Here is a 23,505-nt window from a genome sequence, read left to right on the forward strand (position 1 = left end):
GTAATAATGTTATAATAAATAAATAATAAGTAATAATACTTACAAAGGAGGTCATCATCATCATATCTATTTTACAGATTGGGAAACTGAGGCAAAAAGAGGTGAAGTGGCATGCTGAAGGCCACCTAGCAGGTCACTGGCAGAGACCGGAATCAGACCCAGGTCTCCTAAGTCCCAGTCCAATGCTCTACATACTATGACACACTGCTTAACACGTGCCACAAACCCATTCTCATTCTAGATTGTTACATTCATGGTACTCTCATCTTTATGTATAGTAAACACTGTAAACACATTTTCAATATCGTCTTCTCGGGGCAGATGGTCCCATATAAAGATAAGAGAGAAGACAGCTTTTCTAAGGGAAAATAGCCTTATTTTCTTTAAGCTTGGTAATTACTGGCCTAACTTAATAAACGTGCTACATTTCAGAAGAAAGGAGGGCAGGGGTAATGGCAGAGTAGATAGCCAGGGTAAGTGTCTTTGCGGGTTGCACTTGAGAACATGAAGCTACCTATGAAATTCTTGTTGGTGAACGTTATTATTTTTGTTTATTAGTGTGATGGCAGGCCCCAATGAAACAGGGCCCCATTGTGCTAGGTGCAGTACAAACCTGCAGCAAGAGTGTCTCTGTTCTGAAAAGCTTACAGTCTAAACAGACAAGACAGACAAATGGTGGGAGGGGGAAACACACAGCAGGTCAGTGGCAGAACCACGAAAAGGAACAGGTCACTGACTCCTAGGCCAGGGCCCTATCCACTAACTAGCACTGCTTTTCATCACACAGTTTAGCCCAAGTCATCAGTAGGTTTCTATGACAAGACATATACTTTGATGTCTTGGAGGATATCTGTCCTAATCAATAGGAGTGAAATATAGACACATCCTTAAATCTGTGATGTCCCACTGGTAAATCTGGAGAAGGGAAGATACTTTTTATAAAAATTCTTCAGTTTGCTATAAAGTTAAAAATGAGAATACTGTGCATTTATCTATAGTAAACAAATCAAATTACAAATCAAGTATGTATGCATAGACATTATAATTGCATTGGAAATAAAGGTATCTGGACACAATACTGTTAGGGGTCAAAGATTTTATTTTACTATATCTCATCAAGAGTATGTCTACACTGAGCCACAGTGCAGACTGAGTGTGTGTGTTGCAGACCACACCAAAGAGCTGCACTCTTATCTGCCTCATGTGGATGCCTCAGGCGTGAACTAACAGGTACATAGTTTGTGTTAACTTAGTCCTCTTTCAAACCTTTTCGTTCATGCCAGCAGTACACACACCCTGTATTCTGCACTGCAGTACAAGCCCCAAAACTAAAACACAAACAAAGACCCTGATCTTACAAACACTTACATAGTAGCTTAAGCATGTGCTTTAAGTTCTTGCAGGATCAGGACCAAAGGTAGGGGGGTGGAGGAACAGAAAAAAATAAAATCTAATAAGCCAAATTAATTCCTGGTATCAAGCAGGTGCAATTCCACTGATACCATAGGTATCTGCTCAGCACCAGTCATGAATTTGGCCCTGAGAGTATATTTAATACAGTGCTTTGATTCTGCCACAGGAAAAGCAGCTCCCCATCAAGATAATTTATGCAGCTCTACAGGTTTTTAATTCAGCTTGATCGCTGTTTGTGTTATTCTCTGTTTAACTATATTAAGTCGGCATTACTGGATTCCAGATTTTCCCCTGAAGAAGTATTTCTAGCATTGATGCGGAAGTCTGTATTGGTCAAGTGCTCTCAGGTCTACTTACTGAGAAACAGCGACTGAATTAATTTATATACCTACTATTTATAAGGGTGCTAATAAGCTTGTCTCTCTCTCAGTGGAATTGTGACTATGCTGTTTCTTAAAGTTGTAGTGAGTGCCCAGTGTGCCTTTAATTCTGCCCAGAGCATACTGCAGCTTCCCATACATCTTCATTTGTTGAAAGAGCTCTTAATTGTGTGCTTTACTAGTCAATCTATTAAACCATTAAAAAAAAAAACAATGCACACAAACTTCAAAATTGCTGCAAAGGCAACTAGCAGAATCACTGGTCCTGGAAGCTGGTTTAACTACAACAAAGTGCAACACAACCACTTCCTTCTCAGCTGAATGCGTCGTTCATAACCATGGGTCAGATTCTGTGGTTTGGTCAGTCAACAGGAGTTTTCTGCACTTAATGCCTGGAGGATTTGTTCCTGTATTTTTAAAGACCCAGTGCAAATATGAGTGTTCATGAAAGCAGCTGGACTGATAGCACTAAACAAAGATGACAACCCTTGATTTAGGCCCAAAAAACAGGTGCACCAGAGGCAACAGCACTGCGCGCTGCCCCCCAGCATTCCCACTGTTTTCTGATCCTGTGTTGAAGGGTACAACCACAAAGGGAATTAAATGACACCCTCACTACCAACAAGAGGCGTCGGAAAGGGACTGAATCAGGGACCTTCAGAACCAACCCACAAGCCTCTATCACTTGAGCTAAAAAGAGCCAATATACACTAGACCCTCACCTCTTATGGGAACAATCCATTAGAAGGGCACATGGCACATTTGAGCTGGGATTTTCAGAAGCACCTAGGGGATTTGTGCATCCAGGTCCCAGTAAAAGTCACCTTACTCCCTTAGGCTCCTCTGAAAATCATAATTTAGGGAATAACCTTGCATCCGTCAATGTCAGTGGAAAGAGAGCCATTGACTTCAATAGGTACTGGATCATAAGAACAGCAATACTGGGTCAACCCAATGAGCCATCTAGCCCAGTTTCCTGTCTTCCAACAGTGCTGAATGCTTCCGAGAGAATGAACAGAACAGGCCGTCATTCAGCAATCCATAATCAGGCCATTAGCCAGTGGGTTTCAACCATAAGGGTAGTTTGTACACATTGTCAGCCAAGAGGATATGATTAGACAAGGTGCCAGTCACAGTTCTAGTTTGTGTCATACAGATATTAGCCTGAGATCAGCTATTCATTTCTCACAAACCACAGTACGGCTCTCAAATGGTAAAGGCTACACACTAGGGCTGGAGTTAACAGAGAAAATCTGGAGGCTATCCAGATTTTGAACTATGAACTATCCAGCCCCCTCAGGGCATGTCTTTAATGAAGACACATGGGCTTTAAAAATGCAACCTTATTTTGGCAAACACTGATGAGTTCTCCAAATAGTCTCTGAAAAGGTAATAAATCAATGCAGCTGTTTAAAAGGGTTTAAGTGGTAACAATGGGCCTGATTCCACAGTTTAGTAGCACCTTACTCCAAAAGCAGTTCCACTGACTTCAGTGGGACTACGTGTTCACTCTGAGTAAAGGTATCAGAATCCAGCCCTCTATTTTTACGGCTGAAATGATTCCGTTAAAAAAATTTGCCAGCTTTTTTGGGGTAAAGCTTTGAATGTAAACGGTTGCATTAACATTTAAATGCTTTTTTACTGCAGCGTTTTCAGAAAATAATATAGTTCCCCATCAAATAGATCTTGCATGCTCTTCGCCTTCATTATTTGTGTTTTGCAGTTGCCAATCACAGAGTGGAGTTCTAAAATTCCCGAACACGATTCATTCTCCAACAGAAGCCCTGCATAATTCGCTGCAGTAAACACACAACAATAGGATCTATATGCATTTGGCAGGTAATTTCACAGCAGGGAAATATCAATAGGTAGCTAATCAATAGAACTGAACCTTGCAGTATAATGTGGTGGAGTTCAAGAGGAGAAGAGGCATTGAGATGTGTGGCCTAGTTTAATCAGATGAATTTAGCAGGGGGCCAACCGAGTGAAACACCTAACGGGCAGCATGCATTACAGCTGTTGCTCTAGGTTTTTTTTACATTATTGATATAACAAAATACGAAATCTCATTCTGGCATGAGCTGCCTTGTGTGGACATACCGTAAGGTCTGATTTTCAGAGGTGCTTATTGCCCACAGCTCCTATTGACTTCAGCCGAAGTTACAGTTGCTCAGCACCTCTGAAAATAGACCCATAGTGTGCAAAGTCATACACCCCAGCACAGTGAACATTGACTTGAAGCAGGCTACCGTGTTGTGAAAAGCCATTAAAATGTAACTAGATGTTATAAGTAGGCCCGCTCTCAAACTATGGTCCAAGTAGACCAGTAATCCTCTAAGCCCTGCCTAGTATTCTCCAGAAGAAAGCAAGGTGAGCACCAAGCAATGTGAGACAAGAGGGCTAAGAAGGAGAGGTAACCATGGTGGTTTACTGTCTTACAAAGTAGTCCACAAAACAAAACAAAAAAGATAGGACACCACTGAAATAAGGGAGGGAAGGTCTCATGGTTAAAATGCTGGACTGGGGTTCAACTCCTGGCTTTGTACCACAGCCTTTCTGCGTGGCCTTGGGTAGGGCACTTATGCTCTCTGGGTCTTTGTTCCCCATCTGTAAAATGGAGAGAATAATAACCCTCCATTTATCTGTCTTCCCTGCTTAGATTGAAAGCTCTTAGGGGCAGGGACTGTCCCTTGCTTTTTTTTTTTTTTTTTTTTTTGTGCCTTAAACAATGGTGCCATGATCTTAGTGGGAACCTCTGGAAACTATCAAAACAATAAGACACAAAATCTAACATCATAATATTGAAGTAAATATATTAAAACTTTGCAGTCAGTGAAGAAAGTCCAGGAATAGTGGCAAATAGTCCAGAGTAACCTGCCTTTATGTGGTCATTAAAAAAAAAGTTATCTTAGTTGTGGTGCAACATTGGATCAATTTCTCTCAATAGTCTAACAGCAGAGAGAGGAGGCACATTTACAATTCAGTAAGCATCTCCTACGAATCCCCATTGAATCCCTGACTCCAACTGAAATAAATTGCCAAGCAACATGAAGGAGCACTGTATGTCACTGTCAAGGGCAGATGTAAGACAAACTTCTTCCCTCTCTAATTATCCACTTAATAATCTTTAACAACATGCCTTTTGGATTGGTTGGTCAACATGCTACTTAACCACTAGCAAAGGAAACACCCAGAAGATAAAGAGAAGAGAAGAGAGTCACTAAACAAAGATAATTAATAAATTAATTCCTTCCACAAGCAATTGCTGAAAATATGTATAGTTATAGAGAAATATCCCTTTCTTTTCCTACAGATGAACACACTCCAGTCCATACTGATCTTTCAGGACAGCTATTTGTAGTAAGAAACGGGGAAAGTCTTTTTAAAACAAGCAGCCTAAAAACACAAACACTCATGGCTCAGAATACATTAAATAAATTGTCTTTGTCGGGGGGAATCAGAGAAAAACCAAATAAATACCATTTAACTAACAATAAAAATTCTTTAAACCACTTGATAACATTCAACTAATCATCTGAAAACCCCCATACTTCATTGGACAAATTTACCAAGTTACTTAAAGGCAAGACTGACACCATTACTTACACTGAATCGTATCTTATGGTGGGATATTGCCTGACGAAGGTAACTCCTGTTTAAAGTCAGTGGGAGTTCAGGGATAACCTTTTTGAAAAACCTGTGTATTTGGGAGCCTAAGTCTCATTGAAATTCAAGGCTCCTAAGTTACTTAGGCACTTGAAAATTTTAGCATGGAGGCTTAACACCTTTATGTCCCTTTGAAAAAAAAAATCACACACTTACTACACAAATGGTTCCACTGACTTCAGCAGAACTACTTGTAGAGTACAGTGCTACTCACCTGTAGCAAAGATACCAGAGTCAGGCCCTGAGTAGCGACCTGGCCTGGGAGACAGTGACCCTAAAGCCCTTAATGTGTGTCATGGCCATGACAGATATACAACCATAGGCCTTGGTCATGCAAGCTATTGTGTGTGGATGGAGTCTTGTACCCAAGCAGAGCCCCAGGTGAGTATACCGTCTACCCACAGGGTGCATCTTGCAGAAATAGGGCCTGAATTATTTTAATAAAGGGAAATAGTGAACAGATGTATAACAATGTTAATTGTAATACCAGTTATGCTTTGTGACATTGTAAATGCCTTTTGTATCAGGAGTCTCAACAAAATCAGACAGCTTAAGTGTCAGCTTAAGTTTCCTTGTTAACCTAAATATATACATATAGCAAGTTAAATTTTACCTTGATTTTCTTCCAGCTTCCCAATTGTTTCGATCTGCTCTACCAAGTCATTGGAGTTCCACTGGCTCATTCCTATGAGAATGGCACTTTTCCCTTCCACCACCTCCTCTGCAGCAAGAAAACAGAGAAGAGGGTAAACTGCAGTCACAGGCTGGAGAATAAAGACAGGATTACCTTGTTACCAACTGTCAGAGAAATATGCAGCTCATTACGATCCCTAAAAGGGAATACACAGCACAGAGCATACGCAGGATTCTCTGAGAAGGCTTCCTGCTTACACATCCACAGCAGTTTGTGTTTGCATGCCAAATTCATTGCAGACTGGAAAACCACAGAGGGAAAGGGAATTTAGCAAATCTTTGCTGCTTACTTCTGCAGAATTATTAGCTGACTGAAATAAATATTCATAAGAGGTGGAAACCACTTGGCACTTTATACGTTCAAAGCCCTTTATAAATATTGATTGACTAATTCACATTGATTATCTAATTAACAGATCTGATTGGAAATATTTTCCCTCCCCCATGAAACAGTTCATTAGGAACTAGGGCTGTCAAGCTATTAAAAAAATTAATCACAATTAATCACACTGTTAAACAATAATAGAATACCATTTATTTCAATTTTTTGATGTTTTCTACATTTTCAAATATATTTATTTCAATTACAACACAGAATACAAAGTGTACAGTGCTCACTTTATATTTATTTTTGATTACAAATATTTGCACTGTAAAAAACCAAAATAAATAGTATTTTTCAATTCACCTAATAAAAAGTACTGAAGTGCAATCTCTTTACCATGAAAGTTGAACTTACAAATGTAGAATTATGTACAAAAAAAATGCATTCAAAAATAAAACAATGTAAAATTTTAGAGCCTGCTAGTCCTCTCAGTCCTACTTCAGCCAATCGCTCAGACAAACGAGTTTGGTTACAATTTGCAGGAGATAATGCTGTCCACTTCTTGTTTACAGTGTCACCTGAAAGTGAGAAAAGGCATTCAGACAGCACTGTTGTAGCTGGCATCTCAAGATATTTATGTGCCAGATGCACTAAAGATTCATATATCCCTTCATGCTTCAACCACCATTCCAGAGGACATGCATCCATGCTGATGACGGGTTCTGCTCGATAATGACCCAAAGCAGAGCGGACCGACGCATGTTCATTTTCATGAGTCTGATGCCACCAGCAGAAGGTTAATTTTCTTTTTTGGTGGTTCGGGTTCTGTAGTTTCCGTATCTGAGTGTTGCTCTTTTAAGTCTTCTTAAAGCATGCTCCACACCTCATCCCTCTCAGATTTTGGAAGGCACTTCAGATGCTTAAACCTTGGGTCAGGTGCTGTAGCCATTTTTAGAAATCTCACATTGGTACCTTCTTTGTGTTTTTGTCAAATCTGCTGTGAAAGTATTCTTAAAACGAACATGTGCTGAGTCATCATCTGAGACTGCTATGACACGAAATATATGGCAGAATGCAGGTAAAACAGAACAGGAGACATACAATTCTCCCCCAAGGAGTACAGTCACAAATGTAATGAATGTGGCAGGGCGGGGGGGGGGGGGCCCGGGCCCTTTTAAATCACCCAGGCCCCTGAGCAATTGCCCTCCCTTCCCCTGTCGGCGAGCCAGAGACTAGGGTTTCTCAAACCTCATTGCACCGTGACCCCCTTCTGACAACAAAAATTACTACATGACTCCAGAAGGAGTGACCAAAGCCTGAGCCCCATCGCCCCAGATGAGGGAGGGGGGGTCCAAAGCCCAAGGGCTTCAGCCCCAGGCAGGGGGCCTGTAACCTAGCCCTGCTGCCCAGAGTTGAAGCCCTTGGGCTACGGCCCCGGGCGATTGGGCTTGGGCTTTGGCTCCGAGTCCCAGCAACTCTAAGCCAGCCCTGGCAACCCACTTTGGGGTCCCAACCCACAGTTTGAGAACTGCTGCTGTAGACCATGATGCACTCCTTGGCAGACTTTTTTACTCAACTTTGATGGCTTGATGAGATTTAATTGTATTCCTTTGGGCAGGCAATGTGTTTTTTATTCTAGATTTGTAAAGGGCCATGTAAAATTATGATGTCACATAAGCAATAATAGAAATAATTTATCTAGGTCCATAATGTGTGCCATAGTGTTTTATCTCGTTAGACCGACCTAACACTTGGTAAAGCAACCCACATCTTTTCATGTATTTACACCTGCTCCTGTATCTTTTACTTCATACATCTGATGAAGTGGGTTCTAGCCCATGAAAGCTTATGCCCAAATAAATCTGTTAGTCTCTAAGGTGCCACAAGGGCTCCTCTTCTTTTTTTTTTTTTTTTTTAAAACAGTGTTTTGTAGTTGCTCTTCGTGCTTATACAGAAGAACATAATCCCTGCTCCAAGAAGAGCACTGGCTAATGATAGGAATGGGAACAGACCATGTGAAAGAGCCTTACAGAAAGTGTCTAGTCATTATAGCTGAAATGGGTTTTCGGAAGCTCCTTGAAAAGAGGAGGAGCTGCAAGCCTAGCCAAGAACAAGGAGAGTCCTGAAGGAGTACATGTAGGTGAGCGATAGGAGGCAATCAGGATAGAGGTTTGTACAGACCTGCAGGAGTGGGGTGTTGTGTGTAAAAGGAATCATTCAGAGAACCTTGAAACTAAATAGAATCTTGGACGTTATGAAGTAAGAGGGGGATGCAGTGCAGGGATTTGGGGAGTGGCGAGGGGAAGGAGAAGCCAGACCTGGGTGGAGTTGTGGTACAAGACGATCGTCATCCTGGCTGGAATAGAGGACAGACAAGAAAGAAGAGGGGAGAGCTCAAGCTCGGTCTACACTTAAAAACTAAGGTTTGCCATAGCTATGGCAATCAGGGATGTGAAGAATTCACATCCCTGAGCACTATTGCTATGCCGACCTAACCCGCCAGTGTAGACATGGCTAGGTCAATGGGAGAATGCTTCCATGAGCTTAGCTATCACCACTTGAGGAAGTGGAGTTGCTACAGCAACTGTAGCTGGGCAACTATAGCCACTAGCCCCCATAGTGTAGACAAGCCCTAAAGTAAGAAGGTGTAAAAGTCTAGGGAGGAGAGGACTAGAGCCTGGCCTAAAGTGCTGTTAGTAAGGGTTTTTGTTCTGTATCCATATTACAGCATTGGAGATTTACAAAGTGCTTCACAGACATTAGTTAATCCTCATAATAGCCCTGTGAGGTAGGCCATTGCAAGTATGATTATCCCGACTTTGCAATTGGAATGGATGAATTCTGCAGACATTTTACAGGAAGAAAAGGGGGGATTTGGCAACGGCCTGGATGAGAAGGGAGAAGAGAAGATGCCCCCAAGGTTTAAGTCCTGGGACACAGAAAGGATGTGTGTGTTGTGAACTTTTCCCTGTTGAACTGACATTAACCTTTGAATGGCTCCCTCCTCTGACAAAGTTGTCAGTAATTAATGAGAGATCTAAGTGCTCTTCAGTTATTTTATATGAAGACTGTGGTCAGGTTCTGCTCTTGGTTCCACCACTGTAAATCTGGGATAATTCCACTGAAGTCAGCTGGATTTACACCAGTCTAACTCCGGTTATGTTCCCTGCCTGACTCTGAATTCTCTATCTAGGTTCTTTTTTTTAACCCCAATTAATGTAGCATCTTACATATACATTTATTCTTACAAAACACCCTTGTGAAGTTTAATCCCATTTTACAGATGGGAAAATGAGACACAGAGAGATTAAGTAACCTGCCAAAGGTCACACTAAGACTGTGGAAAAGCCACACATTGAAAGCGGATTTTTCAAGACCTAATTAAGTGCCTTAACTACAAGACCATTCTTCAGATCATATAATCACCAGTATACTTGAATATACAACAGGTGTACTAGTCAAACACATGTTAACACATTAAGGGCTATGCTAGAAAATTTTGCTGCTTTAAATACACTGGCACAGGTAAAGCAGAACACAGCCCCCAGTGTGGATGCAGTTATACTGGTATATTACTACTATTTACGGTATAAAATGCTTTTACCAGTATAAACTTATTCCAGTTCAGGAAAGAAAATAAGCTATATTGGTATAATACCCTTTATTCGGGTATATCTGAATCCACACTAGGGCTTATACTGGTATGATTTTGTTATGCCGCTAATTGATATTATACCCAGGTATAAACTTTTCTAGTGTAGAAAAATCCTAAGTAAAATTCTCTCTCTAAAGTTTTTAACCCAGCATGAAAATTCAGGCATTTCAATACTAAAAAAACATAGAAACTGTACTTCAGATTTCACTGTTCTGGAATTTTGATGTTAGAACATTAATTTCTAGAAAAAAAAAAGGTGTGTGGGGGGGGGGGAGGAAATGGGCCCACCAGACCAGTTCTCATACAAATTTCAAGCATGTTTTATCCTTTCATCAAAAACCATCTGTGCTACATGAGCTATTAAACTTTTATCTGACAGCACGGAAGAGATTATGGAATCGCACAGCCCTGCCGCACAGCGAATGAGTTCCGTTAGAGGATTTGTTCTTTTATCAGGAGCTCATCTCAAAAGGGGGCTGGGAAGCACAGACAAAAATGGAATGTTGCAGATGTTCTCCTTTAATAGGCTTAGAAATCTGTAGGAAAACATTTCCATTCGGTTTACCAGCTGTTGAGGAAGTGGGGTGTATTAGTCCCTTCTGAACAAACTTATTTAAAAGCATTTCACTGTGGATTTATACAGGCTGCCAATGTAGACTATGTGCTGAGTATGAGTACAGGAGAATGCAAATGTAAAATGGAGGATTGGGAGTTCCTTCTTTGTCAAGATGATGATTCAGATAATGGGCCCTGGGTAGTACTGTGGATTACAAATAAAGGGTCAGCAAGAGTAACCAGAGCAGAATTGGGCCAGGAGATTCCAGGATACACAATCTAAATGTAAACCAACTTCAGCTTTACATTTCAAACATTTTTAAAAGGAAACTCATTCCCTGGCTCTTCAAACGCAAACACAGATAGCATCTTGTAGCTGATCTGTTTGATAGTGGTAGGTCTATTTGGAAGAAAAGCATTTAAAAAAATTTTTTTTGGAGTAACAAAGAAAAAAAAAATCCATCTATTAAGGTTTCATCACCATAGTCATTCATCACCATAGTATCTGATCTCCTACTGACCAAGAGGTCACCCAGACCTAACCTCTTTGTACATACCGATGGCCAGCCTTCAAACATCAGCAGAACCGATACTAATCATGATGTCTTTAGTGGACTTCATGAAATCTCTGGCAGTCTTTCACGGGTAAAAATTCTACTTGGGCTAGCTTTTGTTTGGTTTTAGTTTTATTAAATTTACCCTTTTCTCTAAAGGTTGTTTTGTTTCGGGAGTTTTTCTTTAGTTGTTTGGTTGGGGGAGTTTAGGGTGGGAGGCATTGGTTGGGGTGGGGGGGGTTGGGTAGAAGGGGCTGTCAACATAGCGAGTTTGCAGTGTTGTTGCTGTAGATGTGTTGGTCCCAGGACATGTAGGACATTGCGAGTTTGCAGTGTTGTGGTGTTAGATGTGTTGGTCCCAGAGACAAGGTGAGTGAGGGAATCTCTTTTTTTGGACCAACTTCTGTTCGTGAAAAAGACAAGCTTTTGAGTTGACGCAGCTTACTCTGTGTAAGCTTGAAAGTTTGTCTTGGTGGATTGCCCTTAGGCTGACTAGAACTATCTGAATCAAAAACTTCAGATTCTTAAGAACATAAAAACGGCCATGTTGGGTCAGACCAAAGGTCCACCTAGCCCAGTACCCTGTCTTCCAACAGTGGCAAATCCCAGGTGCTGCAGACAGAACGAACAGAACAGGCAATCAGCAAGTGATCCATCCCTTATTCCCAGCTTCTGGCAAACAGAGGCTAGGGACACCATCCCTCCCAATCCTTAGCTTAGGCTGTGAGTAGCTGGAAATGTCTAGGGACGGATGTCCAAGCCACCCTTGTGGTTGGGGGGTCAAAAGTTGGTTGGGTTGCATAGAAATCACTATAGGAACTCTATGTCACCTGAGGAATTCCCTTTATTGGGTCAATCTGCAAGTATCTCTTTAAGCTGGGTTTAAATCCTTCTTTGCACTGCCTGAACTGTGGTGTGGCATTATCATTTCACGAATGTGTCAGAAAGATGCTAAGAAGCAGTGTGCTGAAGAGAAAATAGAGAGTTGTAAAACTATTTGAGCATTAGAGCTAATATTATTTTATCATTCTTCCTGTTACGTAATCCACTAAGCCAACCATTCCAGATGGCCCTAATGTTTAATATTGAGATAAAGTAAGATGAAGCGGTCACAGACTTTCATACTTATTTTTATTGGATTTTGCAATGGACAGAAAGCATTTATTGCAGTCTGGAATATGATGGAATTTAACAAGATGCACTGGCTCTCAACATGAGCCATACTGTGACCCTATATCACAGCACAAAGTAGTTTTGAGACACATGCCCTTCCCATAAGTGTTGGGATCCTGACTCCTATCTAGCTGTAAAGGAAAGGGGGAGGCATGCACCCTGAAAGATATTTCCAAGCCCCAGGTTGAAAGTTCATGAACTGGTTAAATGTGAAATCCCAATATAAATATTGGATTTACTTTTTCCAACCTGGAGTCCTGATGGCCCTGCTACTCCACTGGAAGTTTTTGCACATTGAGAGTGGAAAATTCCCTGGTCTGGGACACATTTCAGTCATGACTCAATTCTTTAACTCAGTTCTTTTCATCCCATTTACTAGATGAACAATATCACAGAGAACAGAGGGGGGACAAGCACAGGGGAGGGAAAGAAAGCGAACATTCTCTATAGGCACAGTTTCAACAAGTCTATGGACCTGATTCTCCACCTCACATCAGTTTTATACGACGGCAATTCCACTGACTCCAACAGAGTTATCTATCTCCCATTCACGCTTTGAGCTGGGGTGTAATTCCCAGCTCAAGATGACATACCTTTGGTATAAAGCATATCCACGGCAGCACAAGGGACCAGTCAGCCTGAGTAACATACCCCTCCAAGACACTAGGCATGCACTCTGGGCAGCTAGCCCTGCCTGGCTCTTATACCACATGGCTACACTCTATTTTTAGCATGCTAGCTCGATCAAAGCTAGCAGGGGTATGTCTCCTTGACCTGGGAATCAAAGTGTAGATACACCCACTGGCACAAGTGAGAGAAAAGTCAGGCCTTTGCTGTTTGTACAGGCTGAATAGCAACAAAGGGCACGCTTCACACTCATCAGCAAGAGCATGTAGCACCATCACGAGAATATTAAAATTGTCCACAGAGAATGAAGACTTACAAGGTGATTTAGAGAAGTCCCATGTCAAGGGATACGTCTATGCTGCAAATCAAGGTGTGACTGCACCTTGGGTAAACATACCCTGGCTAGCTTCACCCAAACTAGCATTACTAAAAATAGCTAGATTGATGTGTCAGCGCAGGCTTCAGCATGGGCTGTACATGCTCACCGGGGACCCTAGAGACACCCTCACATCACTAGCATGTGCTGAAGCTTGTGCCACTCTGTCTACACTGCTGGTTTTAGCAATGCTAGCACACGTAAAGCTAGTGCAAGTACATCAGTCCAAGCTGCAAATACACCTCAGACTGCAGTGTACGCCTACCCAAAGAGGCTTTGGCCCCATTTCCAAAGGTTACTCAGCAACTACAATGTCCATCAGTGTCAGTGGAGCTGTGGGTGGCTGGCACTTCCGAAAACCAAACCACTCCTCTTTCCCCCTTACCTTCTCTTTGCACTTTGGACCAAAAGGCATTTAAAGTGGAGATTTTCCAAAGGTGGCCGAGTGCTGCTCACTGCAGAAATACCGAGATATACTCTCTTCTCCACTGTTCCAAATAAAACTTGGAACTGCATGAACGACAACCTAATTTACAACACTGATTTTGTTTCACTGCGTAGGAGCTTGCTGTTTAGAACCACTTCCCCTGGCCAGTGAACTATGTGCAGTCGGTCCTGGGGGAATTTATATGACAGGACATGAACGACGATATAAAGCAGCTCTGCCCCTTCCATAGGATTCAATTTGTCCTTTCGCTTTTATTGTTTCTTCCAACAGCTTCTCAGATTCCTTGAACATTCATTCTTTCGTGACAAACTTTCTCCATGATCCACAGCAGGGATGTAGCAGCAGATGGCTATGCACTTTTCTGATGTTATGTACAATCAGCTGTGTATAAGGAGCTCATTGCAGGTTCAGGGACTGGAGTTTAATGATACATGTATGAAAAGACTCATCCAAATAGACATCTACATGGAAAGGATACTCCATATGTGAACAAAGTGGATACAAACAAGATAGTTACACAAACTTATCATTTCAAAATGAGACATGAAAATAGAATATAGCTACCCCTTTGTGTTCCATCCCAATGAGCTGTGATATCATTTCAAAAAGTGTGAAAAGAATACATGTCAGGATGACCTGACTTGAATGCAACATCAAGAATACAAAAGAAAAACATATATCCTAGGACACGTTACTGGCAACAGTTAGGGTCCAAACTCGGGCCCCAGGTCAGAAGTCCATCCCTATGCAGCAAAGCACTTTACCATATGCTTAAAATGTTAGGCACATGCTGCTTCTCTGAATAGGGATGGACAAAAGCACAGGCTTAAATGTTTTGCTGTCATGGGATAAGAGGGAAGGTCCTCCCATGGATTGTTAACTAGTTAAAAGATAGGAAACAAAGGGTAGGAAACAAAGGGTAGGAATAAATGGTCAGTTTTCAGAATAGAGAGCTAAATAGTGGTATCTCCCAGGGGTCTGTACTGGAACCAGTCCTATTCAACATATTCATAAATACTGGAAAAAGGGGTCAACGGAGAGGTGGCAAAATTTGCAGATATTTGCAGATATACTCGAGATAGTTAAGTCCCAGGCAGACTGCGAAAACTGGGTGACTGGGCAACAAAATGGCAGATGAAATTCAATGTTGATAAATGCAAAGTAATGCACATTGGAAAACATAAATCCCAACTATACATATAAAATGATGGGGTCTAAATTAGCTGTTACCACTCAAGAAAGATCTGGGAGTCATTGTGGATCGTTCTCTGAAAACATCCAACCCCTCATCTTGCAATGTCTATCGCTCTCAAGGAAGCTAGATGGACCTTTGGTCTGATCCAGTATGGCTGTTCTTATGTTCTTAAGCATTATGCATTACATTTTGTTTTGGGGTAGGATGGGAACAGTTCCAAAAGTAAACCAGTTAGGCCCAAACCTGTAAATACATAAGCATAAGTATAGATTTGCTTACACAAGCAGTCTCACTGAAGTCAACGGGACTGCACACCTGATTATGTGCTTGCAGGCATAGGGCCGTTGAGATCAGAGGTTGCTAGACAGAAAACTCTTGCTTTTGCAACTGGCTTCTGCCAGCTAGGTTTTGAACACCGCTCTGTTTATATCTGAGCAGCTTCACTTGAGGCAACTCCGCAGTACACAGCTATATGAAGGACTAAACTGGCAAGGATATAGATAATTATATATTTTGAGTCAAGGAATATCCAGGAAGTGGAACATCAGTAATTGAACATATATTTGGAAAGTGCCCGACATCAATGGAAATCTACATAATAGTTTCCTGCACTCTGAGACATCTAGAACAGCAGAATAAACAGACACAAAAACATTTCAGATTCTGTAAGCAGAAAACAATGGCTGCAGAAACAACAGTGATTAAAAATGCATTTAATCTCTTTGGTGAATGTGTTACATTTGCAGGTGGTTAGATACTACAGCTATCAGCACTCATCCGATAGGTGCAGGTCACACAAAATTTCTACTGGCTTTAGTGATTTGTCTCTGCACCTCCTGGGATCAATTCTGTAGCATTCATAGGGACTTGAAAATAGGGAGATAATAAAGAGAGTTCAAAGATGTAATACACAGTATTCCAAACTCCGGTTGTTAAAAAAAAATCACGAGTCAGGCCTCAAAATCATGAGGTTTTTAAAAAATACGTTTGGGGCTTATTTTAATCTGTCTTCTAGAACTGGGTGAATAACTGCTTTTTGATTCCTTGGAAATTTTGAAAAATAGGGGAAAAGTGTTTCAGGTTGGACAAAAAAAGTTCGTGATTTTCAGTAGATCGAAAAGCTGGAAAAGAAAGTAGTTTGGGGTCAAATTAAACATTCCATTTCGACGTCAAGCATCTGTTGTGGTTTTTATTTTTGAAAAATAAAATTAAAAGAAATTTCGAAACAAAAGGTTATTTTGAACCAAAAATTAAATATTTTGATTTTTTCCCCCTCATTTTTTCCCAGGACAAACAAATCAGCAAAATTGACACAAATTCACATAACATTGAGGTGTCACCAAATCTTCACGTGTCTCCAGAAAAGAGTTTTGGTCAAAAAATTTCACCCAGCTCTATTTAAGATACACTTGGGTCACGTTTTGAAGCTTTTCTCTGGATTCAGAAGGGAAGGAAACTTACTTTTTAAAAAAATTAAAGCTGAGATTCTCTTCTAATCATGAGAGTTCAAGTGCACAGGCTTTAAGAAAAATACCAACTATCATGAAACTCACAATTAAGACACAAGGTATGAAAACACTGGATACAATATAGTCTCGCTCATTTAATTGTGCTCATGATATGTAAACTCTATAAGGATTAAAGAATTTTGTGAATTATCAACAAAAAAAAATAAAAGGTTACCATACCACAAAATGGACATTGTTCACCTGACAAGTTTAGTTCAGATTCCTTTTTGATTCTTCATAGTACAGCCATGATTTTGTAGTAATGAAGAAGTCTCAGGGTATATGAACACTGGAGCTCACGTACACACGTCCGACCTAGCTCTGATCTAGCTAGCTCAGGTACTGGTAGCAGTGAAGCTGATTCCGCCTGGAACCCTGGGTAATTACTCAGCCACGTAGTCCACTCTGAGACCCGTGTTGCCACGGCTTCACTGCTATCGGTATCCGAGCTAGCTAGACTAAAGCTAGCTCAGGAGAGATACGTCCACACGAGCTGCCATCATAGCCCATAATTGCAACACAGACATTCCTCAGTAACTTGAGACTTCTCTACTACACTATGCTATCAAATTAGGATTTCGGTAACTATTCCCAACTTTGCAAAAGTGAGGTTCAACGTTTTATAGTCAAAAATCAAATTACATCAAAGGAGATCAAGTGAAGATCTCAATAGAATAGGAATGAAAATTACTATGTAGCCTAAATATTTCCGGTTTCTTTTCATAATTTTCATCGTTCCCCCCCCCCCCGCCCGCCCCGCTCCATGCTTTTCAAAGAGTACTGCGCTCAACCCATATAACTGTAAAGGAACACTGAAAACTACTGGATATTTCGGTGAGCAGTACATTGATGGCATAGCCTGACATAAAAGAAAGGAGACAATGCAAACTGAGAGGTATCTATTTTTTAAATAAACGCAGCCCAGTTCAACCTTATACAGCACAGTGCTCCAACTCTCTGCGACAATCCATTAAATACTCTTTTCTACCTTACAACAACATTTCACAACGTATTTCAGAAAGCAATCAACGTGCTAAAAATAAATTGTGGCAGTGGAAAGGTGGACTAGCTGATCTCTAACTGTCTGCTGTCTCCTCCTTTGAGAATTACAGCCTTGCCTTTGTTTGAAATAGGCAATTTGTACAGCTGCCTGCTTGCTGTCTGTTCCTGGGACAGAGTGACAGGAATCTGTCCATAATTTAGATTTGATGTATAGTAGAATAAAGCTAAAGGGGAACTATGAGAAAACAAGAGCCCCATTTCTTTAGAGGCCGATAGTACAGTGGATTCAAGGTGGAGATGAGCAAAGTTTGGAATTTCCTACAATAAACATTTCATTATTTGTTTTTGCCCCAAATCAGGACAAAACATTAAAATTTGAAAATGTTCATGGAATGGTAATTCCAGAAATGTCAAAATGTTTTGTTTCAATATTTTTTAATAGAAACATTTCAAGATTCCTAAAATTGCAATATTTCATATCAGTTGATTGAACTGACCCAAAACACTTCATTTCGAGTCAGTTCAGTATTAAACTGCATTTTCCCCAAACTGCCATATGGGAATAGTTTCACCTCAAATTTTTCATTGAAAATAAAGTTTCAAACTACATGAAAAATATTAGAAAAATGACCGCTGTAGTTCAAAAAGCAGCTTTTACTTTAAAAAAATATGTTGATGCAGAAATTTCAAACAGCCTTTTAAGGGACGTGGATTTACATGCCATGCTTATACACCTTATATTAGGTGCTAGCATTCCACCTAAAGCTGAGTAACTTTTTTCAGACAGAAGATTTTCAGAGAAAATTACAGATTTGGCAATTTGTGTTTCGCTTTTGCCAAATTGTTTTAGTTACGAAAAAAACCCTTAAAATGTAAAATACTTCATTTTGACACTTCAAAATGAAACATTAATTTTTCAGTCAAAAGAACTTTTTATGTCAGAATTTCCTTTAATTAATCATTAAAAACAACCAAAAACCATTTTAAATGGCCAAAGCCAAAATGTTTTGTTCTACCCCAAACACTTTTTCGGAATTGCCAACAAAGTGAAAAATCCATCATTTGTACAGCTCTAGTTCCACCCCATAACCAGAGGAGACACCAAAAGGAAACCAATGAAACCACAAAATTGCATATAATGCATCCAGCTGAGGTTAGAACAGATAAAAAGCCAATTGAACAAAAAGCAATTCTCTTTCAGCTTTACTTTAAAACACACCTCTTTAGTTGGCAAATAGTATAGTCTTATCAAAGTCAAGGTCACTGTTATACATTGTGTGCAAAATGGATTCAAAATAAAACTAATTAAGATAAAACGATGATGCGCTACAGAGGCTTTCAGCATCAACTTGTTCAATGCTGCCCTGGCTTGATGTGGAATTCTAGCTTCCCTCACCTCATGTGTTCCAAATACAATACACAGAGTTCTTCAGGGCAGCAAAAACAGCTACTGACCTAAGATTATTGCCGATAATGGGCTTAAATCCAATGCTTGAAGTCAATAAAAAGATTCTCCCATTGACTTCAATGGGCATGTGATCAGGCAAAAATAACATTTGGTGTCTTAATTTTGTAAGTCCATCATTGCTGCAACAACAACAACATAAACCAACCTATGGTCTGGCCTAACAAAATGGCTACCATTTGGAGCTGTGATGCTTTCGTCTTGCAAGAGTCTTCATCTCTCAGAGTTATTGTTTCAGGCTCTTTTCAAACTCAGGCATATTCTGCTGCATTGGTTAAACTCATGTCAGGATTCCAAGGTTTTCTTTGTGTCTAGAACAACTGGAGGCTTATTCCGTTTTTATTTTTAAATGCATAAACTGAAAGCTCTGAAATACAACTAGGAGTTCTGTCTATGCATTCTCATCTAGCCCTTCTTACTCCCTTGGGATGAGTGTCCTACACTTTGGGAAACATTGTCATAGCATTTATTATTAGAGCTATGAGAAGAACTGAATTTTCAGTTTGCTGGCTGAACCAAAGAAAAAATTGTTTGTTCAAATTTTGGGCAAACTTAAAACGGTTTTTAAAAAACTTATTTTTGGTCAAATGAAATATTTAGCTTTTTTTTTTTTGAGGGTTTGGATTTGGATTTTTTGTTTTTACCTTTTTAAAATTAAAATTGAAGTAAAATTAGAAATGAAAAGTCTTTTCAAATAGAAAATTCAAAATTTTGTTTCGAAAATATCAAAACAAGATGTTTGGATTTTTTCCACAGTTTTGTTGGGGTTTTTTGTTTTGTTTTGTTTCTTGAGAGAAAGATTCCAGCAAATTCAATACAAATTCACAAAATGTTTCGGTCAACCTGAACCTGCATTTTTTGTTGAAAAAAGTTTCAGTCAAAACATTTCACCCAGCTCTATTTATATTACCAAAATAAAAATTCATTATAGTTTACAGGACAGGCAGGTCATTTTAAAAAATGGCTTTCATTTCTGTATGAAAAATAAAAAACAAAAGTATCTTGAAACCCTGCCAGGTTTACCCAGGGGCAATAAAATCTTTATAAAGATTCCTTTGGTTCAGGAAAGGATAAATCCTAGGCAACTCGCTGAGTTCAATCAGTTCAGTCCTCACAAAGCATTCAGCACAGCCAACCAATTAAAATGGTCACGGAAAGCATTTCAAGATGACATGGAGATATCTAAAGCCAGCCAGCAAGACCAGATTTTAAAAAATATAAACGAAAGTTGCATGCACAAGAAAATAATTATACAGTAAGGTAAAAATCAGATGAAAAATAATCTGGGTTTAAAACAATAAATGCATAGAGTATCATCGATATTGATATTGAAATGCATTCGTTTACAACACCAGACAGACAATCTGGACCGCGACGTGAGCATAGGAATTACAATTTCAGGGAGGGGAGCTGTTTAGCAGAAGGATAGTTTTATACACTCATGATTACCAAGAAGCTGCTGTTCACCAGACTGAAAAACCTAGCTCAAATTCTGTTCCATTGTTCAAGTGTAATTTGTCTCCATGCAAAGTAAAATATGCATCATTTTTATGTGCTTAGAATATAAATGTGTGATTTTCCAAATTCGGAAGACACTGAGGATTGATTTTTTTTTTTTTTGGTGCAGTTATCATGGACTTGTCTGCCTCATGAATATTGATTTGCACTTTACATTTAAATGTTTAGAAAAGGTTAAAGGGGGGGATTTTAAATCAAATCAAATGAATTTTAACTAATGAACAACACTGCTTGCTTTGTTTTACTTTACAGTAAACACTAGCATTTTTGCCGAATAAGATGGGTCCAGTTCTATTAGTCCCACTCCAGATTGGGGAAATTAACATAGAGGGTCAAACTCATCTCTACCAGTACCATTAGCAGGGGTATTTTTCAGCACTGGGAGTTTGTGGCTGCATAACTCACCAGTGAATTTGTGTAACAGCCCCCCCTCCATTCCCAATCTGCAGAGGATAGGAGTCTGTTACAGCCCCAGGCAGGGCTAAATTTCATCCTGTGAAATTAAGTGACTTGCTCGAGGAATCAACAGCAAGGCCAGAATTAGTGCTTTGTGGTTCTCGTTCCCATGCTTAGGCCACTAAAGCATGTTGGGTTGAAGCTCAGTAACTAGGAGATAAGGAAAGAAAATGCAAGCTATGGTATGTCTCCATTTTAATACAACCTTTCTAACAGCACTGGTTCAGTTCAGTTGGGAAGCTGTTAATGTGGGCTTCAGACCAGGAGTAGTAGTATCAAGAGAACAACCAAAAAGATGGTTTGCCAAGAATGCAACAAATAATCAGCTCAAAGGAAAAAGAAAGAGAAAGATTCTAGGAGGTAGACAGTGACTACAGGAGGGCAAGTAGATTCCTAGCTGCTGCACTTACTCTTGGAGTGACCAGCCTGGCCTCCTGACCATCCTTAGGAAGGAACTTTGGACTCACCCCACACCACTGTCACATAACTCTACCAAGAAGGTGGTTTAGATGCATCTACACTCCTTTCCTGAAGCGGGGGGGGGGGGGGGAGGGGGGAGGCGGGGAAAGGGGGGGCTGGCATGCATAAGGACCATCGCCTGGTTGGTCGCCATGGATTGAATACTGGATTTCCAGATCTAAAACATGATCCTCTCCAGTTTGAAGAGAAGGACTAAGTCTTCTGGCTGGGAGATACTAGCAGACCTGTATCCTCTGTGGACCAACCACTGGAGCAGAATGCATAACCCACACTGAACACATACAAGCGTATCAGTTGTAAGGGAAGATGAAAGCTTATTGGTGATGAAAACACAGAGACTGTGTCTTATAAAGAGGTAGCGATGAATTTAAATTGTCCCAAAACACTCAAGTAACGAGAGAGTCATCCTCTAGCTGTAGAGATTCCTCCATCCTGTCACATTAAGGGCATTACTGAGAGAAAGGGTAGCGTTATGTTTAAGGCACTGGATTGGGAATCAAGAGACCAGGATTCAATTCCTAGCTCTGCCCCCGATTACCTTTGTGATCTTGGACAAGTTAATTCATTTCTCTGTGCTTCAGTTCCCCATCTGTCAAACAGGAATGCTCAGACCTCTCTCTCATCTCTTAAGAGACTGCAAGCTCTTGGGGCAAGGACTGCCTCTTACTATGGTGTACACAGAGCATCTAATTCAATGGGGGTGCTGATCTCAGCATCTGTAGATTACGGGGCTACAGATGTTTTTACTAACAGTAGTAACAGTAACAATGATAAATAATTTGTTTAGGAGACTGTCTACTGGCCTTGGGGTAAAGAAAAATTAATCCAAAAATTTCTAACATATAAGGAGCATCATCCCAACCTGAAACCCTGCGAAGGACTGAGAATTGTGTGTCTGTAGTATTCAGTATCACTTTCAGAGAAGGAAGGGAAGCGTAACATACAGGAGGGACCAAAAGAGATCAGTGAGAAGGAAAAAAAAAAGAATAACCTCTCCATTTTTTTCTGCGGATTTCCCTAAACCAAGCAGCTGGCAAGGGCAGATAGATCAGTAGCCAATACACGTACAGCTGTTTCTATCCAAAACACAGGTGCATGATTTTGTGTTGACCAGGTAATCACTGGGAAACTGGATTAGTTGAGCAGGTGAGGTTTGCCATCAGCTGTTTTTCAGAAAGCACAAGTAGCTCACCACTGTTAAGATTTAATTGTGTCTACTGCCTCCTTGTTCAGATTAAACCTCACATGGTTAAATTAGACAGGGGCAGATGTACCATATAGGATGCTACACTAAGCAGGGTCCTTCCAGCCACAAGAGTGCCACAACAGGACAGAAGAGATGCTCCAAACACATGCTGGAAAATGCGTGGGAGACACAGGTAAGAAGTGGGTTACAGAAAACAAACGAGTTGGTTGCTGAACTCGAAGTGATAGAGTCAGGCAATGACCGGTATTTTGGGGGTGGAATTGCAAAACTGCTCATTGCAAACTTTCCAGACCCCAGGATAGGTCTTCCCTGACATCTGTAGTTCTTTCCATTGGCTAATGAGCCAATTAGGTTTGCTTGAATGATGGTTCTCACCTCTAAATGAAAATGCAGGCTTTCTATCACTCAGATCACTGGTACATCTAGCCAAGTATCACATTATGGCTTCGGAGGAAGGTGCAAGAAACCATGCAGTAGGCAGTTATGGGAAAGTTTCCTCCTGACCCCCAATAGTCAGGGATTGTCTTATGTCCTGAAGCATGAGGATTTATATCCCTTCCAAAAATCCTGTGTACAGCATCATTTCCCTCAATGGCAATTAATCAAAAATTCCAGGCTATGCATCATCTTCCCTTTCAAACATTTTGCAGATTCTGAACTTTGTCAACAGACTTGCAGCTAGATTGACCACTGGGACTCTACCTTGGCTTCAAAAGGACTGTTGCATATGGGTGAAATTTATCCCTGTACAGGAGTCCAGCACATAGATCTATGCATCGCTTAATTTTTTCAAGCTCTCTTCAGTAAGA

General features: G+C 40.4%; 1 protein-coding gene across 7 annotated transcripts in view; it reads right to left on the reverse strand.

The window, feature by feature from the left end:
• The window catches only part of PITPNM3 (PITPNM family member 3), a 347,956-nt gene that overhangs the window by 190,025 nt on the left and 134,426 nt on the right, over positions 1-23,505 (reverse strand). For 5 of the 7 annotated variants that reach the window (XM_074974515.1, XM_074974513.1, XM_074974514.1 and 2 more), the window contains one exon: positions 6,073-6,180. The exons of 1 other annotated variant lie outside the window; for it this stretch is intronic. In XM_074974515.1, the coding sequence (XP_074830616.1) occupies positions 6,073-6,180 (108 nt within the window). The remainder of the gene's footprint in view (positions 1-6,072; positions 6,181-23,505) is intronic. One more of the 7 variants, XM_074974516.1, reaches the window with a different exon arrangement.

The sequence above is a fragment of the Natator depressus genome, chromosome 17 (assembly GCF_965152275.1).
Source record: "Natator depressus isolate rNatDep1 chromosome 17, rNatDep2.hap1, whole genome shotgun sequence".
Lineage (NCBI taxonomy): Eukaryota > Metazoa > Chordata > Testudines > Cheloniidae > Natator > Natator depressus.